The sequence below is a fragment of the Poecilia formosa genome, unplaced genomic scaffold (genome assembly GCF_000485575.1).
Source record: "Poecilia formosa unplaced genomic scaffold, Poecilia_formosa-5.1.2 Scaffold39, whole genome shotgun sequence".
Classification (NCBI taxonomy): Eukaryota; Metazoa; Chordata; class Actinopteri; order Cyprinodontiformes; family Poeciliidae; genus Poecilia; species Poecilia formosa.
In genome coordinates, this window is record NW_006799978.1 from 455,271 (window position 1) to 477,554 (window position 22,284).

The window sequence follows — 22,284 nt, forward strand, 5'->3', positions numbered from 1 at the left end:
TATCTATCTATCTATCTATCTATCTATCTATCTATCTATCTATCTATCTATCTATCTATCTATCTATCTATCTATCTATCTATCTATCTATCTAATCTATCTATCTATCTATCTATCTAGTAGAACGGCAGCGCCATCTACTGTTTAGCTTGTAACACTACCTTTGTCCCGCCTTTCCCACAGTCCGATTGGCTCTGTTTTTTCACTACGCAGCTGACGTCTTACTTTCCTATTGGCTCGCTGAGGTGTACGTTACACTGATTCTCATCCTCTACGCCCACTACAAAGATGGAGGACGATATGCCAGATTTTAGCAGACCTCAAATGTATTTGTTTGGTGAGCTTGTTCCTTCTGATAAATATTAATTTGATAGGACGCACAGTCAAGATTAGTATAACATTATCACTTATATATGAGGTTTAAACGCTCATTCAAGCGTAAAATTACCGTAATAAGTTGCTATTCTGTTGCCCCTACACCCGCCAATCAGGTCTTTGTTAGCTAGCTCTGCATGGCTTGTAGAATAGAAACACCCCCATAGCTGATGCTGCTGTTTGTAGTTTGTATTTTGCATGTGTAATAAATGCAATTGTAAAATGAATGACAATAATATGTATTTGCCTCCCCAGGTTGTACTCTGAGGTCGGATAAACGGGAGTTTAAAGTTGACCTAGATGACGAAGATACAGAACAACAGCTGTCCCTCAAAGCAGTAAGACATTTTGTTATTGTTTTATAATCCCTGACATGCGTTTTCATTTGGGATAGCCTCATGAAGAATATTTTTGCTTAAGCTGTAAAGTACAACGGCATTGTGAATAAATATAATGATATTTTTATATTTATATTAACAAGTACTGAACTAGTCCATCGCAGAACTTTCATTTTATGGATTAATTAAAGCTCCTGTTTGACTTTGATTAATAAAATGAAACGTTGAGTGATACAAAGATTATACATGTAGATTACAAATTAGACATCAACAGCGTTTGCAATTCAGGGGACAGTTGGTTTCCCTTAAATTGGAGCCTATGGAAAATTATGGGCAAAAAAAATAATAAAACAATGCTACGTAAATATAAGTATTTCTTTCTAACACTCAACAGATCTCCAGGTAATGATCTTTGTTTTCAGCTATAAATTATGTTCCATCTTTAATGGAATCTGAATGTGTCAAATCATTTGTTTTTTTGTAAATATAAATGTAAAGATATTAACAGAATATTTGACTTTAAATATTTTTTTCTGTGCAGACTTTCAGGTAAATCAAACATGGTTAAGTTAAGCACTAATCCCAGCCTATGTTGCCAACATGAATTTATAGAGTTGATTCTAACTATACTTTTTGTTATGTTTGGTTCTCAGAAAAAAAAACTATAGCTTCTCAAAACTGTGACCCAAAATAGCAAATAAAGAGCATTTTTTGATGGGATTGTGGGAAAAACAGCATTGAAAGAACTACTGATGGTAACATGTCTATTAAAAGATCTTACAAATATCAAAAATTAAGATAATTACATTGCTTTTAAAAACTAATATTTTAGCATAATTTATGTCCATCCCTATGAAACATTTGAAGAGTTGTTGCTGAAAATCAGAAGACATTAGTTGATTTCAATTTTATTTTGTATACTACAATAAAATACTCTCTGATTAAAGATCTACTGTTTATATTCAACATTTAAAATATCAAGAGAGAATATGCTGTTTTAAGACAAATGTACATTCATATACTCCCTGAAAAACATCCTCAAGGAGCATTGCTGTACTCCTCCTCATGGCTACCTTTTAGCAAAAAGCCACTAACATGCCATAGGAACAGAGGTGCTTTCCTCCTCTCGCCATGCTGCCCCCTGGCGGCGATCTGCAGTGAGATTTCAGCTACTTCTGTTTCCCTGTCATAGATTTTTAAAGTTTTCTTCAAGACCAGTGCAGCAACTGTTTTAGCTAGTGTCAAAATTGTATTCTTACTCATAAAATATAAACAAAATATTGAAAGAGGTTTAGAGTGGTGCCTTTAAGTTTGCTAGAGAACTTATAAATGATTTAGAGAAGATGTTGAGGTCAGATTCGACCAAAAATGAACACTTTTGCATCATCAACATTGTCAAACATGCACATAGAAACTTTATGCTTTGGGGCTGTTTAGGTGCTAAATTTACCTCACTGACGGTTCAATAGATGGAGCCATACATCTTAAAATCTTGTAATTTTCTTCCTTCAGATGAAAGACACGGAGGATTGGTTGTAAATGGGTCTCCCAGAAAGACTCAAGGTAGTCATATCAACAATATGAAGATCCCAAGCCAGCCTCAAGAACTCAATCCTATCAAAAATATGTAAAGGGTTAATGGTTCAAGTTTCTTTTAGTTATTTTATTTTTAGAGAGCATCTGTTGAGAGTAGTAGACCTAAAAAATTGGTTACCAGCTACAAAGTTTTATTTTTTATTTGTTTTTATTTCCTTTATTTAACTAGGCCAAACCCCATTGAGATCCAGATCTAATTTTGAAGAGGGACCTGGAAAAATGTTTCTTAAATCATGTGCTTAACAACAAATCCATTAAACCTTAACGGTATTTGTTTTTTTAGGATTTTTAATCTATATTCTGCAATTTTGTATTGAAAAGAAAGTACAATATACAGTAAAAACTGTTTATTGCTGGGTAAATAAGCCAAGATACAAAGTTAGGAGGAAATCAACTATTTGACTCATAAAAACATCACTTAGAAAAACTTTAAACCACTTCAGAAGAGGTAACATCAACCTTAACAGAAAATTAGATTTTTATACCTTTATCTTCAGAGGAGCTAATAAATCCACTGACCACTTTGCTGCTGTTCCAGGTGTGTCTGGGAGCCGAGGCGGAGGACAAATTCCACATGGTGGAAGTCGAAGGGCTCACATATGATGCAAAAACCTCCAAAGTGCCGATAGCTGTCCTGAAACCGTCTGTCCTGCCGTCTGTGAGTACGCAACAATTTTGACTGAAGAAATAGTCAAAGAGCTTAAATATAATTGTTTTATTCTGTTTGGGTAAAAAAAAAACATTACCAAAATAACATAAAAGAGGTAATATTAAGTCAGTGTTGGAACATGTAAATAGTGTTGGAACATGTAAATACTGCTAATGGTGGCTTTTGTTTGTCCAGATGAATTTAGGAGGGTTTGAGATCACTCCTCCTGTTACCTTTCGTCTTGTTTCTGGTTCTGGTCCAGTTCACATTAGTGGACAACATTTTGTCAGTAAGTATTATCACACAAACTCTGATAACATCCCAGAAAATCCTTCAAAGTAGGACTAGTAGTTGATACACAGGACTTTATGTTCTATAGAATGATAAATCAGTTTCAAGGCCACATAATATATTAGTCATCACATCAGTTAGTGACAGGAATCACTCTTTGTCAAAAAAAAATCCATATTCTAAACTAGGAATAGAGAAATATGTAGTCTTTTCTGAGTTTTAGTTAGTCATGAAAACGAGAATGTGCAAGTAAAGTTTTGTAACCGTGTTGCACCAACCCGACTGTAGAGTATTTGTTTCAAAGGTGTAAAAGACTCAGATGATGAAGAGGAGGAGAACAACACATCTCCGGTGAAACGGCCTGCAAACCTGTCCTTACTGAAGAAGCCTCCGCAGGTGATCATGTTATTTTTTTTCCTGTTAATCCACTGCAGATCTTCTCAGCTCTCAGATCTTCAGGGAATGTCTCCCAATGCTCTTTAAAAGTATTCCTATAAAGCTTCTAAATGTAAAACTGTAAGTTGTCACAAGATGAGAAATGAGATCTACAACTGGATCAGATCAATTCAAGGTAGATTTATTATTAGCAGCAAATATTAAAACAGAAGCTAAAGAATATTTCATTTGTTGCAGAAAAAAATTAAAATGGATTCTGATGACGAGGATGATGATGACGATGAAGAGGACAGTGATGAAGATGAGGACAAGTAGGATTTTCCTTTAGTCTAGTTTTACGTATTTGTTGTTACATTTTTTTCTGCTTACCAGATTAAGTTTTCTGGTAATTTGAGACGCTTTGCATTTTTCTAGTGATGATGAGAGTGATGAAGATGATATGAAGCCTCAAAAGAATGTGGCAAAAACACTCAAAAAAGTAAGTATGGCCTATTTTCTGTTCATTAACTTTAACTTAAAAATTCAACATGAAATATAGTAGAGTATAAAATAAATGAATGATGTGATTGTGAAATGTAAGGTAAGGTAATTTTATTTATATAGCACATTTTCAGCAACAAGGCAATTCAAAGTGCTTTTAATGTGAAAATCTTTAGCCATGAAAAGAAACAAAAAGTTAAATGAATTTATTAGTAGGTTGTTTGTGTTTAATTTGGGATCATTGTCCTCTTGGAAGAACTTTTATTTTTTTTTCTTTGTTCATTTAAAATGAATCTATAGAATTTGCAGTTGCTTAGCTTTTTTTATTTGATCTATTTGCACAATGGACCAGAACTGGTAACAGCTAAACAGTCCAACAGCATGATGCTACTGTAGCGGTTGGTAACAGGAAGTCAGAACCACACCGGAATCAGGATTCAGGATAATTTTATTCCTGTTCAAAACAAGAACATTTTAAACACAGCAGCTCCTGGGCTCCGGATTCTCCACAAACACCCTAACCAACCAAAAAGAAAATAAATAAATAAAAAAAAATAACCACGTTGATACAGAAAACTTGATGGGTGTCACCAATGTGGGAGACAAATGCCCAGCATAGTGCTGCGCTAAACGTGAACAGTTAAACAACAATACATATAACGTGAGTTTACAACATATTTTTTAGAACGTTTTCAATATTTTAATACACAAATGAAAGACAACTCTGCACACTTACCTCTCCCCAGCGCAGCTGCGAACTGAGCAGGGCAGCAGGAACACACAGGATATAACGCAAAAACAGGAAGTAAGAAAATAAAAGCTTCCCCACCAAAATAAAATACAATTAAAAAACAAAGGAAAACAAATATTCATAGATGAGGGTGGATTTTTACACACTAGGAACCAAAAATAAAAGCAATATAAAACAGAAATAATATATAACAGACATGTCAATTCAAAGAAAATTAGTTTTGAGAAGGTTCATAAAGAAAAATAAAATAAATAAATAAAATTAACTCTGCTACACTACCAACACTTTGCTTTACAGTTGGTACAATGTTCTTAGGATAAAAAGCCTTGTCACTTTGTTTTGAAACAGAGGCTTTATTTCTGTCTAATACCTTTGTAGACACCATATTAGCTCCATTACCTGAAAAAACCTTTTGTAATTTAGTCAGTCAGATTTAATCAGGTCAAACAAACAATATTAATTTATGTTTTGCTCTCTATATACTTGCTCTGATCTTATTTTGAGTTGTAACTCATTTGTTAGTCTCCATGTGATGCTTTTTAAATCATCACCTAAACAGAAGCACAGATTCTGCTGCTCCATAGAAACGATACTTTAGGGCACCAGCAATATTGTGAGTGCCAAGATTATCTTGGATGCCAGTTCTAGTGTGCTTGCAGTCTGCGTTGTCCAAATAGAACAAGTACTATAGATGACATTCAGCTTATTTTCATTAGACATTTTTAAATGCAATTATTATTATTAGTGAATCATATCTGCAAATCAAAATAAGATGCAACAACCAAGTTCCATTTAAACCTTGGCTCTTACATAATTTGCCTTAAAAAAAGCAAGCCAAACATCTTAATTCAGTTGAGGATTAAATGAAAATAATTGTCTGAATTTAGTGTCACTATTTTGTTTTGTAAGACATGAATCCTTAAGAGATGAATGTGAGATCCTTTTTAATCCACTTTTTAATTGTTGACTCTAATAATAAGAATAATTTTGTTGTTGTTGTTATTATTCTGTAAGTAATTGATATTGTTTTTATAATAGAGATAAATGATTTATCTCTATTAAATCATATTACGGATTTGACCCTGCCTTTTAGGAATAAGGGGTGGCCGAGGAATGAGAACATAGCATCTAATCACTGATATGCTTATTTATTGGGTTAATCTGTAAACAATTTTTCTCAAGCTGTGTGTAGTTTAGTATCTCAACGTTATTATTCTTATGAAGGTTCTAGATCTGATATGCTAAAAGTCATATATGAAGCTACATTAAGACCTGTATCCTTAATGTCCTGTATCCAAATCTAATAGATAGATTTGACAACGTCCTTCTTTTATTGTTTCATTTATTTACCAACTAATTTAAAACAAAAGAGCTTCACAGCTTGACCTTAAAACAAGAATCCCTGGTGGAGCTTTTGGCAATTGTTTGCATCTGCCATTCACAATATGGTGGCGTCTATATTTTTATAGCAGCATTTTCTAATACCAGTGTTGTCCACTAGGTGTCAGAATAGCCAACCGCTTTTCGAGGTTACTTTATTGAAGAATGAGTTTTTTTTTCTGAAGCTGCTGTCACTCCCCTCCCTTTTCTTCCACATCATTCAAACTTTTAGAAACTATACGCAACAGCATTTCAAGCAAGCTCCACCCACTCCTGCACCCACTGACCGTCCAGCTCTTTGCATGAGACAAAACGTGGAACTTTTTCATCCTGTGCGCTCACGTACCCACCTGTTTTCAGAGAGTAAAATACAGGGTTTGTGTGGTGTAATGATCGGATTTCTCCTCTGTAATCTGCACGGATTCTCACCAACAACACTGTGGTGCACACACAAAGACACACACGTATACACACACACAGTCTTTCTTAAAGGTCCAAACTATAGAGCTGCACATTTAAAAGTGTTTATGCACAGACGCATGAATGCACATCAAGAATACACTTGTAGTTTGCATAAGCTGAAAAGCACAAACTGTTTGCTTTTACACACACACTGCTCAGTTATGGGAAACATCCTTGACCTTTTTTTCTGAGGCACTGCATATCTTTGTCCCTCTGTCATCCCACTGTTAATATGATTGCTCCTTTTTATCGTTTCTCATGCCATTTCAGCTTTGCACCTGGCTTTTGCCTTTGAACGCTTGTTTTGCGTGTTACCACAATCGCTCGTGTGTGTGTGTGTATCTGCCTCATTTTTTTACGTCGGTGTCTGTTTGTAATTTTTTTTTTTTCAAAGCACGCTATCCAAGTGCAAACTGTGCCAGGCAAAAGATCAAAGCCAGGCAGATGCACATACCTGCGACATGAGCGCCGATCCTTCCCTCCGGGTCAGATGACAGCTGAGCATTTCTGTCACCTGTTGATTTATTCTGTTGTCTTCTCATCCAAGTCCTCGTGCATCCCTCCACTCGCCCCCTCTCTTCCCAGCATGACTCTAATCCTTACCTCTATAGCTCCGCCATGCCTTTCTTTATTAATGAGTACAAAGTACAAAGCCCCAAAAAGCATGACTGGGAGCAATTATTCTTTTGACTGGAAGTTCAGCCGTTTCAGAATAAATGTTTTCTTTTTGTTGTCAAACTTCAGTCCTGTACAAGACATCCAAAATTAGGTTTCAGAAATTACACCAAGTAACATTGTTCAAAAGAAATTGCATCCTGGTGAGACGACTTTAATCCAAATAATCTTTGATCAAATGTTTTGGTTTAGTGTGAATTGATGAAATGAGGTTTGGTTCACATTGTTTATTATCAAAGGAAGGTACAAAAGCTCTTTGTGTGGTGACTGATGATTTTAGCTCAGACGTAGAGTCAATGTTACTTAAGTGGACACTTAGCTGACTTCAGGATTATTTTATTGTCATTGATTTGACATTTTTGGGTGTTTATTCCATCTTTGCAAATAACATGGGGCGCTGTTTTGGATTCAACAAAAAATAAACATAAGAGATAAATACACATTGGTAATTCAGATAGTTATTACCATATTTTCCATAATATGTCACAATTTTTTGACCTATGTGACTTACACTCCAGAGTGACTTATAGTCTTATATGGTACATGTTCATCAAGCAGCCTGATGTTTATAATTAGGACAAAAAATCAATTTACTGAAAATTGCAAAGTTTCTAAAGATAACCCTTTTTTACAAGGGAAAAGATTTTATGGTTTTTAAACTGATTTGAAATTATTTGGCAATGTGGAGTGAACACTTTGTTGGGAGCTTTTTGCTGTAGTTTTAACGACAACTCCCATACACACAGATCCTTCCTTCTCTCTCCTATTATTCTCAAAATAGCTTAAGCTTCATCAGACAGCATAAAGACCGTCTGTGAACCTTAGTTTTAAAATGTTGCCTTAGATTAGTTGCTGGATTTAGATCTGGACTTTGACTGGGCCATTCTAGCACATATGTAAATATGCTTTGATCTACACCACTCCATCGCACTGGCTGACTCGCACACCATCCTTGTTTTGCTGGATGGTGAACCTCCGCCTCAGTCTCAAGGCTTATGCTCCTACAGGTGCAGTTGTGGTTCTTTGTCACTTTTAGTATTTTAGTAAACCAGAAAATTTATATTTGGTTTGATTTGACTAGAGAACTTTCTTCCACATGTTTGCTGTTTCTTCTACATGGTTTCTTGAGTTTGGATTTCCTGTTGCTACTTTTCCATAAGGAAATGTTGTGGAGTACTCAGTTAATTAATAATTGCTTAAATGTTGCTGTAGCACCCCCAGAAAATACGTTGGCCTCTTCCCTGCTTCCTTGACATTATCTTTTAGTAGAGAGGGTGGCTCTTTGTGCTGCTTGGTGTGTGCAGATAATCTATCAGCTACCGCACGGGATTCAACTACACATTTACAGTAAATATTTGTACATGGATGTAAAAACATAATACAAACAAGTTGTACCTTCTGCTACTCTGAGCGTTAGGTGTTGCCTTTAAATTATTTATGTAATTGCCTTGTAGCAGTTCAGTCACTGCAGAGAATTACACTCCTAGGCTGCTCTGAGGTGAATACATGTAATTGCCAGACAGCGGTCGGTGCTTAGGAAATGCAGGTACTTGCCTCAGCTATTACAAGGTAATTACACAGCAGTGTAAACCTGACTGGAAGGGCTGTATAGCAGAGAACAATGACAGGTTATTGGGTTACTAAGTAGCTGATCACAGAGAAAATGCCAAGCATGTTTAGCGTTTTCTGTTCTGTTTTAATCTGCTTCTGCAGGTTTTCTGTATTTACTAAATGAGCTGTCTGAAAGTTTAGTTTGTGGAATGTTTAAATCTGTTGAGCTGACGTTACTATGATCTTTCAAGCAAGGAATGACAAAACATGCTGGGGTTACAGTCTGATTAAAGGACACGACTCAGAAGATCTTTAAATGTGTCAAACCTTTGTATTTGATTCTTTGCCAATTGTTTTACCTGTTTATTATAATAAAATTCTTTAGAATCAATGCAGAGGGATTCATATTTGTGTTTTTATATATAGCCATATATATACATATATATACATATACTCAGTGGTTTAAGTGCCAAGTTGTCCTCAAGATGTGTTACTTGAGCTTTTTGTTTTTCTAGAGCCCAGAGTTGATGCCTAAAAAGCCCAACAAGACTCCTGTGAAACAAAATGGACCTGCAGAAAAATCCTCCGGACCAGCAGCGAAACCCCAGATTAAGGTACCAATCGTCCCTTTGTTTAGTTTTGGATGTTAGGTTATTACAGTAATTCTATTTCCCAATTTTTGTTACATGTAATCAAAATAGCGTTTGATGTTAAAGACAGATAAAATTATCTCTGTTAGGAAGAAGAACAAAGAAGATGAGACTTTTTTGGGATTTGCAAATTTCTGTCATGGAGACATTAACATCTGTCAAACAGACCTGCCACTCTGATGTGGAAATTTTGGAATATTATTCTAATTTGATCTAGATTTGGGTAATGAAACAATTACAACAGGATTTAACCTTTACTCCAAACAAAGAAAAAATATTACACAAGAGACATTTAAAACTGTCTATAACATTGCAATTTATAGCCTTGCATAATTAGCAAGGGTAGCATTACCATGAGCAATCTCTATTTCCTGCAGAGTTGGTATAACCAGACTGTAGCTGTGAGATTTTCCAAAGACTACCAACATTTCCTAATCCAGCAGAAAATAAAAAAGGGATAGAACTGTGATTTTGAGTTAATACTTTCAGCCTTCACTGCACCTGCTGCCTGTTTAGCTTAAGTAGCAGCCTGAATGAGCAGCTGACATTACTCCATAAAAAGGTTTCTCTTCCATTTCTTCTTCTGCTGGCTTTAATTGAAACACTTAAAAATAAGTCGTCTTGCCTCAGTGCCAACTTCCACGCCAAAGTGTGTTGTGTTCAGAGAAACCCGTTAGCACCGATGTATGGTGCGTTAGCTGATCAAAAATGTTTAGTTTTTTGTCCATTTCTATCTCCAGCTGATTTCTCAGTTCGTCTTTACAAAACAATACACAGCAATGATGTTATTCTAATGCGTTGTTCTACTAATTGTTGAAGAAATAAATGAGCCTCAACTAAAATGTCAGAAAATAAATGATCTCTTATGTAACATGTTGCTCTTTTGCTAGGTTTGAAGTTGCCAGTGTTGTACCTTGGCAGGTTTCATTTTGTGCACTTGAAATACACTTTAGAACCAAAAACTCATTTGTGGTAAAAAAAAGAAAAATGCCTTCTTGTTTTTTTTTTTTATGTGTGCATCATTTGGTGGAAAATTGCTCACATTCACAATTTAAAAAATGTGGAGAGAGAGAAAAAAATTGGCAAAATGTTCCCTTCGAAAGCAGAGGAATGTGATAAATGCACGTTGCAATTAGTTCAACCTGATAGTTAATTTCTTGGATAGAATGCCTCCTCCTAAAACAAACAGCTTGAACTCTGTCTCTGTTTGAGCAAACACACATGACCTCTACATAAGTTTCCCGGGGCAGGATTTAAACCTGTGACCTCTTGGCTTGACCCCTCTGTGTTGGGTTGCAGCCACCTTTGATGCTCTTCACCCCTCCGCAGATCACGTGCACAGCAGCGAAAACAAATTAGGAAGCTTTTCCTGCTTGTTTAAACATTTCACAAATCATGTTACTGTGGAGGAAAAAAAGGTCTTGGACAGAAACTGTTTAGATAAGGCTTTATGTGTTGGCATGGCGATGCCAGCACATAACACATCATAACACATAGCTGTGTCTGTGATGAAATATGCAGCATCCTTAACTCACATGCACATTTATAGCACATGACAAGGCTGTGATGTGTATGTGGCAGAGGGTTTTGTGCCATGATAAATGCTTAGCCACACTGTTGCTAAGCTCCGGGGGGCAGTTTGATGGTGAGTCCAGCCAAGTCTGCACACCTTGATCTTCGCCTTGCTCATGGTGTTTAGCCGATTTGTGACCCAGCTTGCTCAAACTTTCCCAACGCTTACTTTTTCTGGCCCTTTGTGCTTTTAGAGCTCCTATCCCCTCTCGACTATTTCACAAGTGTTCTCGCTCCACAACCTCTTCACACCCCTCACTTCCTGGACACACCTTCTCCCAATTGCTCTCATTACCAGCGTTTGATGTCTGGTGCAGCTTGCGCTTCCAGATGCCCCTGAGGAGCGAGGAAGCGGGCGTGGGTGTCTGTTTCTTCCCCCCCATCCTAAACGCAGGTGACTGGTCATTAGATTGGCTTGTCAGATCTGCTGCCAGCACCGCAGTTCTCACCTCTCGCAGCTCAGCACGTAGCGGCACCTTTGCTGTGTAACCGGCTCGGCATGAGAACCAGCTAACTCGAGTTGTGCTGATTTGAAGCACGCTAATCTCCCAGCTGGTGTTTTGTGGGTTTGGAGAAGTTGATGCCTTGAAGCACACGTCACGCTCATAAAACTGTTAATCACTTCACTTAGCCGTATCCCAGAAGGGAGTGAGTCATTGTTTCAGCGAATGATTGACATGCACTTGTAGCAGGTGCATTATTTATTTCTTTCAGGATGTGTTTCTCCTAGGTTTGAATGGCAAACCCAGACATTACTTACACGGTGCGTTGCAAGCATATGCACGCCCCTTGAAATCTTTAATGTTGATGCATTTTATGTGACACATCAGTTCTTACTTGTGACGAAATCCAGGATTTATTTCAGAAGTCACCTGGTTAGTAAATAGAGTACACATGCATTCCTTTGAATTCAGTCGTCCTTAGACAAATACTAAGCCTGAGTTTGCATCCGTACCAGCTTTCATCCTTCAACCTAGAAAAACGTGTTGCTTCTTATTCTTTGCAAAATGGCTCAAGCTCAGTCAGGTTGGATGGAGAGCATCTGTAAAAGTTAGATTTGAAGCCTTGCCATAATTCTCAGTTGGATTCAAGTCTTAACTTTGACTAGGCCATTCTAATAGATGAATGCTCTCAGTCCATTAAAATTAATTTAGATCCACAAATGTCATATGACCTTTTTTGACCAAAAACGACTGAGAACCTTTGATAGTTATCTGGGAAATGTGTTGTCATCTTTAAAGAACTGACATTTTATTAATAGTTTTAGACTGTGGATAATGTAAAAGAAAAAAAAAAGTTTCTGACCTAATAAGAAAATATAAAGACTGTGAACATTATTGGCATTTTTAATGTTGTTTTGTTGACTATACACCAGGTAAACATAAGTGTCCCTCTATATGTGATTCATAGAAAGTTGTGTGTCCTAAATTTTTCCTCAAACACGAGTCTTCAAGGATTATATTTAAAAAAGACTATTACCATACCTGGGCAAACTTGATGAGCAAATGTGTCACAATCATGTGCTTGCACTGGATTGAAGACGAGCGATTGCATCAACTGATGGCGTGCTTGTGATTAAGTTCCATGTTTTGTGCCATCTGTAATCAGCGTCTGGCCCAGATGAAAAAGCTTGCCGGCTGAGTGTTTATCAGCTGTTTCAGGTCCACAGCTGTCCTTTGGAAGTAGAGAGCTGCCCGTAAATAATAAATATGTGGTGCATTTGTTTGGCCTGGAGCCAGCAACATATGTGTGTGTGCTTTTTTTAGTGACGTTTTTAGTGAAGTGCGGCGTGTTTGTGTCAAAGGTTTGCTCATTTTACACCTTTGATCTCTGTTGTAAAAAAGGCAGATTTTTTTAAGGGACAGATTGTTGCATTTTTTTAACTATAGGGAGACTGTTTTTTTTAATTATTGCACCTGTGTTTTATTTTAAGTCCCAGCCCTAAGATTTTGCCTCAAGAACTAGTTTTTTTTTAAACAATTAGAATAAAATGAAAGGACATGCCCTGTCAATTAGGCATCAGGTGTTTGTTATTAAGACATGAAAAGCACCACGTCCCCTCCAGATCTTTCTAGAAATACAAATATGTTGTTTACTTGATTCTTTGAAGTGGCATTCTATTAGGAGGTTAGAATGCCACTTTTATTAGGTTGTGACTAATAAAAGATTGATAATGTCCCATTGAAACCAGAAGTTTACATACACCAAATAAAACACATCCACCTTCTTTCTCACTGTCTGAAGTTAAATCAGACCATACTTCTCTTGTTTTAAGTCAGTTGGAATTAGCAAAAATATTTCTATTTGCTAAATCCACATTTAAATATTAATGTCTTCAAAATCTGAAGTTTACATACAGAATGATTATTGTCTCTAAACAAAGAAGGGAAGCCCAGATGATGATGTCATGACTTTGGCAACTTCTGATAGGTAAGTAACACGTGAGTTGTTGGAGGAACATCTGTGGATGTATTTTAAGGCAACACCGCAAACACACTGCTTTTATGTTTGCCATGATTACAAACTCAAAAAAAAAAAAGCCAAAATATTATAAATAGGAATTTTTTACTTCACAAGAAACATTAAAAAGTCAGATTACAGTTTGCAAAAGGACACTGGGACAAAGATTTTCATTTTTGGAACTGTGTTGGCCATAATGACCATCGTTACATTTGGAGGACTAACTAGGATGCTTGTAGCTTTCTAACTGTAAAGTGTAGGTCAGCATTATGATGTGGGATTGTTTTACTGCAGGATCACTTTAAAAAAATATATGGCATTATCATGAGGAAATAATATTATGTGGAAATATTGAAGCAACATTTAAAGACATCAGCCAGGAAGGCAGAGATTGGTCTTCAAAATGCAAAATAACCTTTAACATATGTAAAGTGGTTATAAATTGCTTAAGGACAACAAAGTCAATGTCCTGGCGTGGAGTTGACAAAGTCCTGATGTCAAGTCTATGGAGAAGTGAGTAGGAAGGTCCGAAAGGTCGCATGTGAGCGAGGCGACCCTGACTGTCAGGAGGAATGAGTCAGAACTCCAGAGAACTACTGAGAAGCTTCTGGAAGGAAACCCAAATGTTTGACTCTAGTCAGACAGTTCAAAAGGCAATGCTACCAAATACTGAGAAAATTTAAACCCCTGATCTTGAACAGATTATCAAATAAACATATTATCAAATTAACATATTATCAAATAAGCATATTCTTTCTCTCATTATTGTGTGATTTAGCAAATATGAATTATTTTGGTAATTCTAACTTTTCTGAAACATAAAGGTTTGGTCAGATTTAACTTCAGTTGGTGTGAATAAAAAGGTGTGTGTGTCTTTTAATCCAGTGTATTTATTCTGCTCTGGTTTCAACTACAGTTAATTGTTGGATAGGAATTGGAACTCTGCATGAAAACACCAAAAGAGCTGTTGTTCTAAACGGGATACATTTTCATGAACAAAGAATCTGTCCCTGAAGTCTGAGCTGTTCTTCACTCACAAGCTGCCAAAATCACATTGTAGTAGGAATCAAGGGATTTATCTTCTAATTTCACAACATGGATGTTGTTTTTGTTGTTGGCAGAGCTGAATAAAGGGCCATTCAGAACTCTGCATCTGTTGCCTTTTTAACTCTTAGAATCAACGAAACCCTGCAATTTCGCTGGATTCCTCGCTGGTTTTGCATGCATGGGCAAGCTCCGTGGCTTGTTTAGTGTACAGTCCCACCATATGGTGTGTGTGTCACAGTGAGACACTTCCTAATTGTGGACCTCTGGGCCTTTGGCTGTCCAGAACTTCACACACCCACAGGCCTTAAAGTGCTGCGCTTATGTCTGCTCTCATCCTCCCAAACACAGGGGAGTCATCAAGTTTGGAAGAAGCACTTTTAATGTCGCTGAAAAGATAAAGAATAGCTGCTGGGCTTTTAGTCAGTTGAAGAGGAATAAGTGACTTGACATGAGCTGTAAATCCATATTTTAGTTTTATCTAAGTTACACTTTTCCTTCTACAAAGTGAGCCTCCTGCTTGCAACCTAATACAAACTTAATTGTTACCTGATGTAAAATTATAAAAAAGAGCATGTAGTTAGGCCAGAATGTGTTGTCCTTTTTAATGCTTTTATCGTTTTCCAGCTGCAAACCCACGCCAAGCCTATAAAAACAGACCCAGACTAATCAGGTCACAAGGAGGCTCTTGGACAAACTATCTTATTGGTCAGCAAAAGTGATTGTTGGAAACATGTCAGACGCAACGAAAAGCAGTGTTGATAGTGTTCTGATTAACTAAATGATCAACGATTTGCTTAGACCTCTACATTATTCCATACATATCCACACAGCTAATTAAAATGAGTTTAAATGACTTTATTGGAACACTTATTCATTGTTTAAGAATTTTTTATATTTTCATTAATCAAATTTTTATTCAATGCCAATGCGTTTTAGTACGGAAGAGGATTAGGGCCACTTGAAAAAAGAAACTTTAATCTCAGAATTCTGACTTTTTTCTCAGAGTTCTGACTTTAATTTTGACTTTAATCTCAGAATTCTGAGATTAAAGTCAGAACTGTTTTATTTTATTATTTTTTCCAGTGGCCCCAATCCTCTTCCGTAGTTTTAGCTACTTCATATGCTTTCTGTAAAATGTTCTAACAGCTTAGAACAGCACTGGACCATAAATTGAACTTAATGTGTTTTTCTCTCCGGGTTCTCCGGCTTCCTCCCCGAGTCCAAAAACATGACTGTTAGGTTAATTGGTTTCTCTAAATTCTCCTTAGTGAGTGTGTGTGCATGGTTGTTTGTCCTGTTTGTCTCTGTGTTACCCTCTGCAACAGACTGGCGACCTTTCCAGGGTGACCCTGCCTCTCGCCTGGAATGTTTGCCAAAGAACAGCAACCCTCCCGACCCAATGGGGACAAGGGTGTACAGAAAATGGATAATGGATGGATGGATGGATGGATAGATGTTTTGTAGTGTCTGGAAAATGAGCTATTTCAAAAAAATTAAGTCACAGCTCTGAGCCGTTACCTAGCAACACAAGCAGACCTCCAGTACATTTGGTCAGGTAGTTGTATTGCTGCTAACAGAGACAAGTGTTTTGTTGTTGACTTACCATCCAGAAACCGCTGGATGCATTATTGTTGGTTGCGCAGGAGGCTCTGCTTCTGCTTTTCAAAGAAGTAGGGTTGTACAATTGTGCTTCTGTTTGCAGCTATTTTCCCGGGCGAGTGTAAACATTGAGTTGGGGGCGAGGTCAGCAGCAGTTAAAGTAACAAGAGGCCTTAAAACAGCTCAAACTGAAAGTAACTTGAAATCTTGTGATATCAGAATTATTTGTTGCTAAAAAAAATGTAATGAACATGTTTTGTGCGGCTCATAGACCTATCTTAACCTGCTCAAGGAAGCGTAATAGAACACATTTAAATTTAGCTGAAAAAATGTTGTATTCAAGACCATTACAAATAACAACCAGCAAATACAGCTTTACAAACAGTCATTTGCAGTATTAATAATGAGGAAACTGATTGTATGATAATATGCTGTGCAGCCCTTACTTGGAAGTCTAGATTATGGTAAAAACTCTGTATCAGTCTCTCCTATTTAGCTTGAGCACAGACCAGGGGACTACTGCTGCCATCCAAACAGAGAAATTATTACATATACATAAGCAGTATTTTCGTTAACTATGTGTAATTAACATAATACGCATGTTAAATATCAGATTTTTGTTTTTAACCTTATGACATAATGTGGCTTATTATGGGAGAAAAATGCCCAGGCACACTTTAGCTATTTGCTGTCTCAATTTTGAAAGATTTGGCATCAACTTTCTCTTGCCACCTTATTCACTTTATACGTTAATATCACTTCTTCATGTTCTCCCTTGTTAGTAAAGCCGAAGCTAAGGAGTATTACACACTCAACTTTATCTCAGTTTTAGTTAGGTTGCAGCTAAGTGCATCAAAGAAGAGGCTGTTGATGTGTTTACGTAACAACAACACTTGGATTTGAACAGCTGATCCAGGAAAATCTTAGCCAGTTTGTTATCTAACTGAAATGTTTCTTTCTTGTTTGTTTGTTTTTTCCAGACTCCTGGAAAAGACAAATCGCAGGCAGGGCCGTCTAAGACATTTACTCTGCCTGACATCAAGAACAAGTTATTATCAGCAGCCAAGGAGGTAAGGCCGTCTTTCCTTTTTTTTTCTTCTTCTTTGGAAATTATCACTCTTTTTGACTTTTTAAGTGATGACTTAACTAAATTCTTCTTTAGGGAAAACCACTCCCGAAGACGGAGCAGAAGTTTGAGAATTTTGTGAGGACTTCCTACAAAGTCACTGACAAGAAAGTAAGTAAAGGATATAAGTAGATTTGAGCTCCCTTATTGAGAGAGTTTGAGACTTCTCTTATTTTAATTAGAATTTGTATTTTTGTTTCTGACATCAGACCAACAGTTAATATTCATTTTCTAAAGCTTTACTGTTGACACATTTTTCTCTGATTTAAAAAAAAAAAATCTCTGTTGTGTATCTATGAAATGAGCACATTAGACAAATCCTGTTTTACTCTCAAAAGCAACCGGCTCTCAGTGGTTTACTGCAGTTAGACTTCTGTAGCCCCAATGAAGGGACTGGTGGTGTGTGTAAGGTACCATCCAAAGCCTTTGAACAAATCCAGAACTTTATTCTTTATTAAAGTGACCAGTCAGGTGAACAAAACAATTCCCAGTACATTAACTTGAATTAATCTCCCAACACACTCAGTGACAGACTGTAAAGCTACACTGTAATATCATTTTAGTTGCATGGCGTAGCCGTCTTCACCCCACAGACCTTTTCACATTTTGATGCATTATAACAACAAATGTCAACTTATTGTTTTGTGGGTTTTGTGTGACAGACCAACATGAGATGCACAGTGCAAAGTAGTACAATTATTCTGACAATTAGTCATTCTGCAGATTTTTCATTTAACCATTTAAGCTTATTTTATACATTAGAAACACATGAAAAATACAAATAAACAATAATTCAGATCGTTTCTTAAATAAGAACATTTACATTTTATTGCCTAGAATGCGAAACAGTTGCATTCTTCTGGTGAGCGCTTGATCATTTATAGCTAAGAAAAATACTTCTGACATCAACATGCTTAACACCAGTACCGAGTAGGGCTGATCTGTTGATTACTTTTTTAGTTTAACCAATTAATAACAGGATGTTTTGGTTATTTGCATTTTCCTTTTGGATTTCTAATATTGCATCAAGTGGTTAAAAGAAAAATTTGCAGAATGTGCCATCTTTTAAATAGAATTACTCAATTAATCGTCAGAATAATCAATACAAAACTTGGTTCCTGAAATAATTATTAGCTGCAGCAATAGATTGGATATGTTCAGAGGAGAGAGTAAGATTGTATTGGTACCAGGACGCTGGGGTCGGAGCCACAGGACAGGAAGGTGAGAGCAACATTAAGGAGATTGAAGGAAGAAAGAGAAGATGAAGTTAGTTGGTGTGAGAGTAGGAGATGCAGAGGACAGGACTAATATGAGATGGACGATTCACTGTGGCACTCCTGAAGGGAAGAAGAACGACCCAGTCAAAGTCCAGAGCTAAATCCAACTGAGAATCTGTGGCAAGACTTGTTCTCCATCCAGTCTGACTGAGCTTGAGTTATTTTGCAGAATAAAAGGAGCAAAAATGTCACTATATGGAAAACCTGGTAGATGGAAACCCCAGAACTCTTCCTATGAGAGGTTGATCTACCAAGATCAGACTGAAGCTTTTCACAAGGTACTGGAAATATCACATCATGCATTTGTGTGACTATGCAGAAAAAAAAAAAAACTCTATTCAGTGGTATTTCTCCTTTCACAATAAAAAACGTTTGACCACCTGGAGCTTATTGTCCAGGAATGAGATGTGTGATGTTTGTGAGGACCTGGTGAAAGCTCCCGTTTTTTATTTTTACAAGGTGCTGACAGATACATGGTGCTCAGTAGTAACATATCCCTTCAAACCACGATTACTCATTCTACATGCAACAGTCCAAACAAGTTGGTATGTTAAATCCTGAAATTATTCCTGAAGCAGCAACAAGACTCCGCTTTGCACCCAAAGCAGGTTGTTAGACATTTACCCAAACCTCTTAACCAAGTTAAGAATTTGATGTTTGATTTAAAAAAAAAATAAGATTTTGTTTGTTAAGAGACTGCATTTGTGTAAGGAATTCAGTGTTAAACTACATCAGCTGGTTGCATGGTTTGTTTTTTATAGAGGTTTTTCAGTTTTCTTTCTTCATTTTCAATAAAAACACAATAAAAGTTCATTTGGACACGAATGTTGAGTCTCTGGAACTTTGCCCTGCCCCTCAGATCTTTAGCCTGGCTCTTTGGTTGTGTTGGGTGGGTCGGGGAACCTCTGTCTTAGATACCAGTCACTCCAAACAGACTGCGTAAACGCTCGTTTGTTCTGAGTTGCTGTGTTAGAATGGGAAAAGTGTAGTTCTGGGAGCAGGTGGACGCTCTTTGAGCAGCGGAGAGCTGGGTGGACGAGGCAGAAAGTGGGGGTGGAGTTGGGTCTGGGAGAGCTTGTTGTTCCCAGTGTGTGGAAACATCTGTGGAAGTGCTTTGGTTTCATCAGCCAAGGCTGAGATCTGTCAGACCTGGAGCACCTAGTCATATACTCTGGTATGTAGTGCTGCCCCCACCCAACCCCTCGTCGTTCCCCTGCAGCCCCATCCAAGCACGGCGTTCCCACAGGCAGGACGCACAAAAAGCATGTTGCAGTCAAAGTGGGTCATGTGCCTCGTGCTGTTTAGCACTTTATTTGAATGCTTTCTAATTATTTTCTTGCTTCCCACATTACCTTCCTCAGGTGGTCAAGGATCTCTGGAGTTTTCTGCAAACACTGAAGACTGAGAAGAAGTAAAGTGCTTTTATCAGGAATAATTTCTAGGCTTTCCTAAAGGCACAGTCTGCAATGTTTCCTGCTTAACACAGATAAATACTGCAGTCAGAAGAATTGCAGATGTTTAGTTAAGGTTGCTGCAAAGATATGAAATTATGTTCCTTTTTTTGTTTTTTGTTTTTTTGGTTGCAAAGCACTCATAAAGTTTATTCACGCATTAATTTGTTGGTTGACATTTTGCTGAAACTTTTTGATAGGTAAGCTGATCCAGAGCACCTGTAGGGATGCAAACTCCGTTGTCTGAGTGTCTCATTATGGGAAACGTACGATTCTAACATTTGACAGGCAACAAATCCCACCTGCCCCTTGGATGTAAAGCATAATCTAATTTCAAAGATGATGTTTATAGAACATAAAGGCGGCAACTACAACAGTTATGTTAATTTCAGTCATTTCAGGACTCGCTAAGTCAAATACACAGTAAATGAACTGCTGGAGCAATCAGCAGGTCCAGAACAGCTTCGTTTGGATCTTGACACCATGTGTCCTTCCTTAGTAAATGATACAAAAGGAAAACTTGCACACTGTGCCTTTTAAATGCTTCATTTGCAGCCAGAGCGACATCTCTGAGTCTTATTTTTGTGAATATGAGTAGTTTTCAACCATGCTAAAGACATTTTCTGTCATTGCTCACTGACAGCTTGTCTTTTGTTTATCATTTTTATTGTAAATGCGCTTATTTGATTTTATCAAGGAATCTTCTTTTTTAAGTCCTACAAACATACTGTAGTAGTTTTATCTTTTAAATGTATCCATTTAGCTAAAGCAAAGTCCACTGCTTTTTAAATGATCTTTCTACTAACCCAAAGGATTATCATTTGATCCATACTGAAAACAATCCAAAAATGTAATGTGGAAAATAAGTAATCCCAGAACTTATAAAATCTGTAGATCTGCAATAATGTGTGTAGCTCATATCTAATAAACAGTTGAAAAGCTTGTTTCAAGACGTTTTCAGCAGAAGTCAATTTGACATTTCTTTGTTTATCCATCATTTTTTGTACTTTAATATTTAATCCTGAATACATGTCAAATAATGTGTTTTTTAATCAAGGTTGATTATCATTTATTGCAAAAACAATGTCCTACCCAAGGCAGTAACCAGAAATTCAGCCAGTGTTTAATGACTATCAGTATCTGGTTTTGAGCTAAAAACAAGCAAATTTTTAGATAATTTTATGACGATATATTGAGGCAGTCTAAGTCCAGAATATTCTCCTGTCAGATATGCCAGCGTAATAATAATTCTGTGATCTTGTATGATTCAAATGTCTGTGAAGAGTTTTGGTTTCAGTTGAATATTTTGTAGTTGGTGATGTTTTTATCTGATTAATGTCATTTACATGACTTTGATAACTTACCTAAGGCCAGGTTCAGATGTTTCCTTGCTCTTAGTTGGAAAACTCATGTCATTGGTTTTAATTAAGCTCATCAAATCTTTTCTGTAAATAATCCTCTTGGTTTTATTTGCATATTTGGCAGCTGAACAGTTTTGTTCTCCTATTTTTCCTAAGCTTTCCAAAAACATCCATAAATCTTGATATTGCTCTTTATTTCAATGCATGTTGCAGTTTAATTTGAAAGTGTTTAGTGTAAGCCCTTCTGTTGTTTTTATAACTGTCCTTTTCACCTCTAATCTGTCACTTTTTGTTTGTCATGATTATTTTTGAGTGCCGCTGGAATATGTTCAAATAAACAAAGAGGTTTTTCTCAATGCTTGTGTGTTACTGTTATGAATTTAACCAAAAAATACAAATTGCTGCTTATTGTTTGGTTAAGCAGAGCTATGTTTTATGTGTTTTGATTTTTCATAGCAATTTATGAAATGATTGAAGAGAAACATTTTTAAATGTGTATCTGTATTTGGTCATTTCATCCTTTTCTCCCAGTGATGGTACATATTTATGATTTTAAATGTAACTCTTAGAAAATAAATGTTGCAGTCAGTATTTTGAGCCACATTTCTGATGGCTCCTCACTTTAGTTCAAAACCCATTAATATCCTATAAATTAGACTATGTGTTCTGATCAGACTGATTTCTCAAAGCAACTTTTGAAAATTGACACCTTTAAGCAGGTATTAAACATTTATTAAACTCGGGGAATAAATTGCAGCTGTACATTGATTTAAAACCTTTTATAGACTATTTAAATA

General features: G+C 36.7%; 1 protein-coding gene across 1 annotated transcript; it reads left to right on the plus strand.

Annotated features, from left to right (window-relative positions):
* Positions 1 to 246: 246 nt before the first annotated feature.
* Positions 247 to 21,843, plus strand: npm1b (nucleophosmin 1b). The gene is made up of 11 exons (XM_007550981.2): positions 247 to 337; positions 631 to 713; positions 2,848 to 2,967; positions 3,154 to 3,247; positions 3,554 to 3,645; positions 3,883 to 3,956; positions 4,060 to 4,123; positions 9,460 to 9,558; positions 17,253 to 17,342; positions 17,435 to 17,509; positions 20,037 to 21,843. Exons 1-11 carry the CDS (start codon positions 289 to 291, stop codon positions 20,088 to 20,090), a joined length of 894 nt encoding a protein of 297 aa, XP_007551043.1. The 5' UTR covers positions 247 to 288; the 3' UTR covers positions 20,091 to 21,843.
* Positions 21,844 to 22,284: the final 441 nt, after the last annotated feature.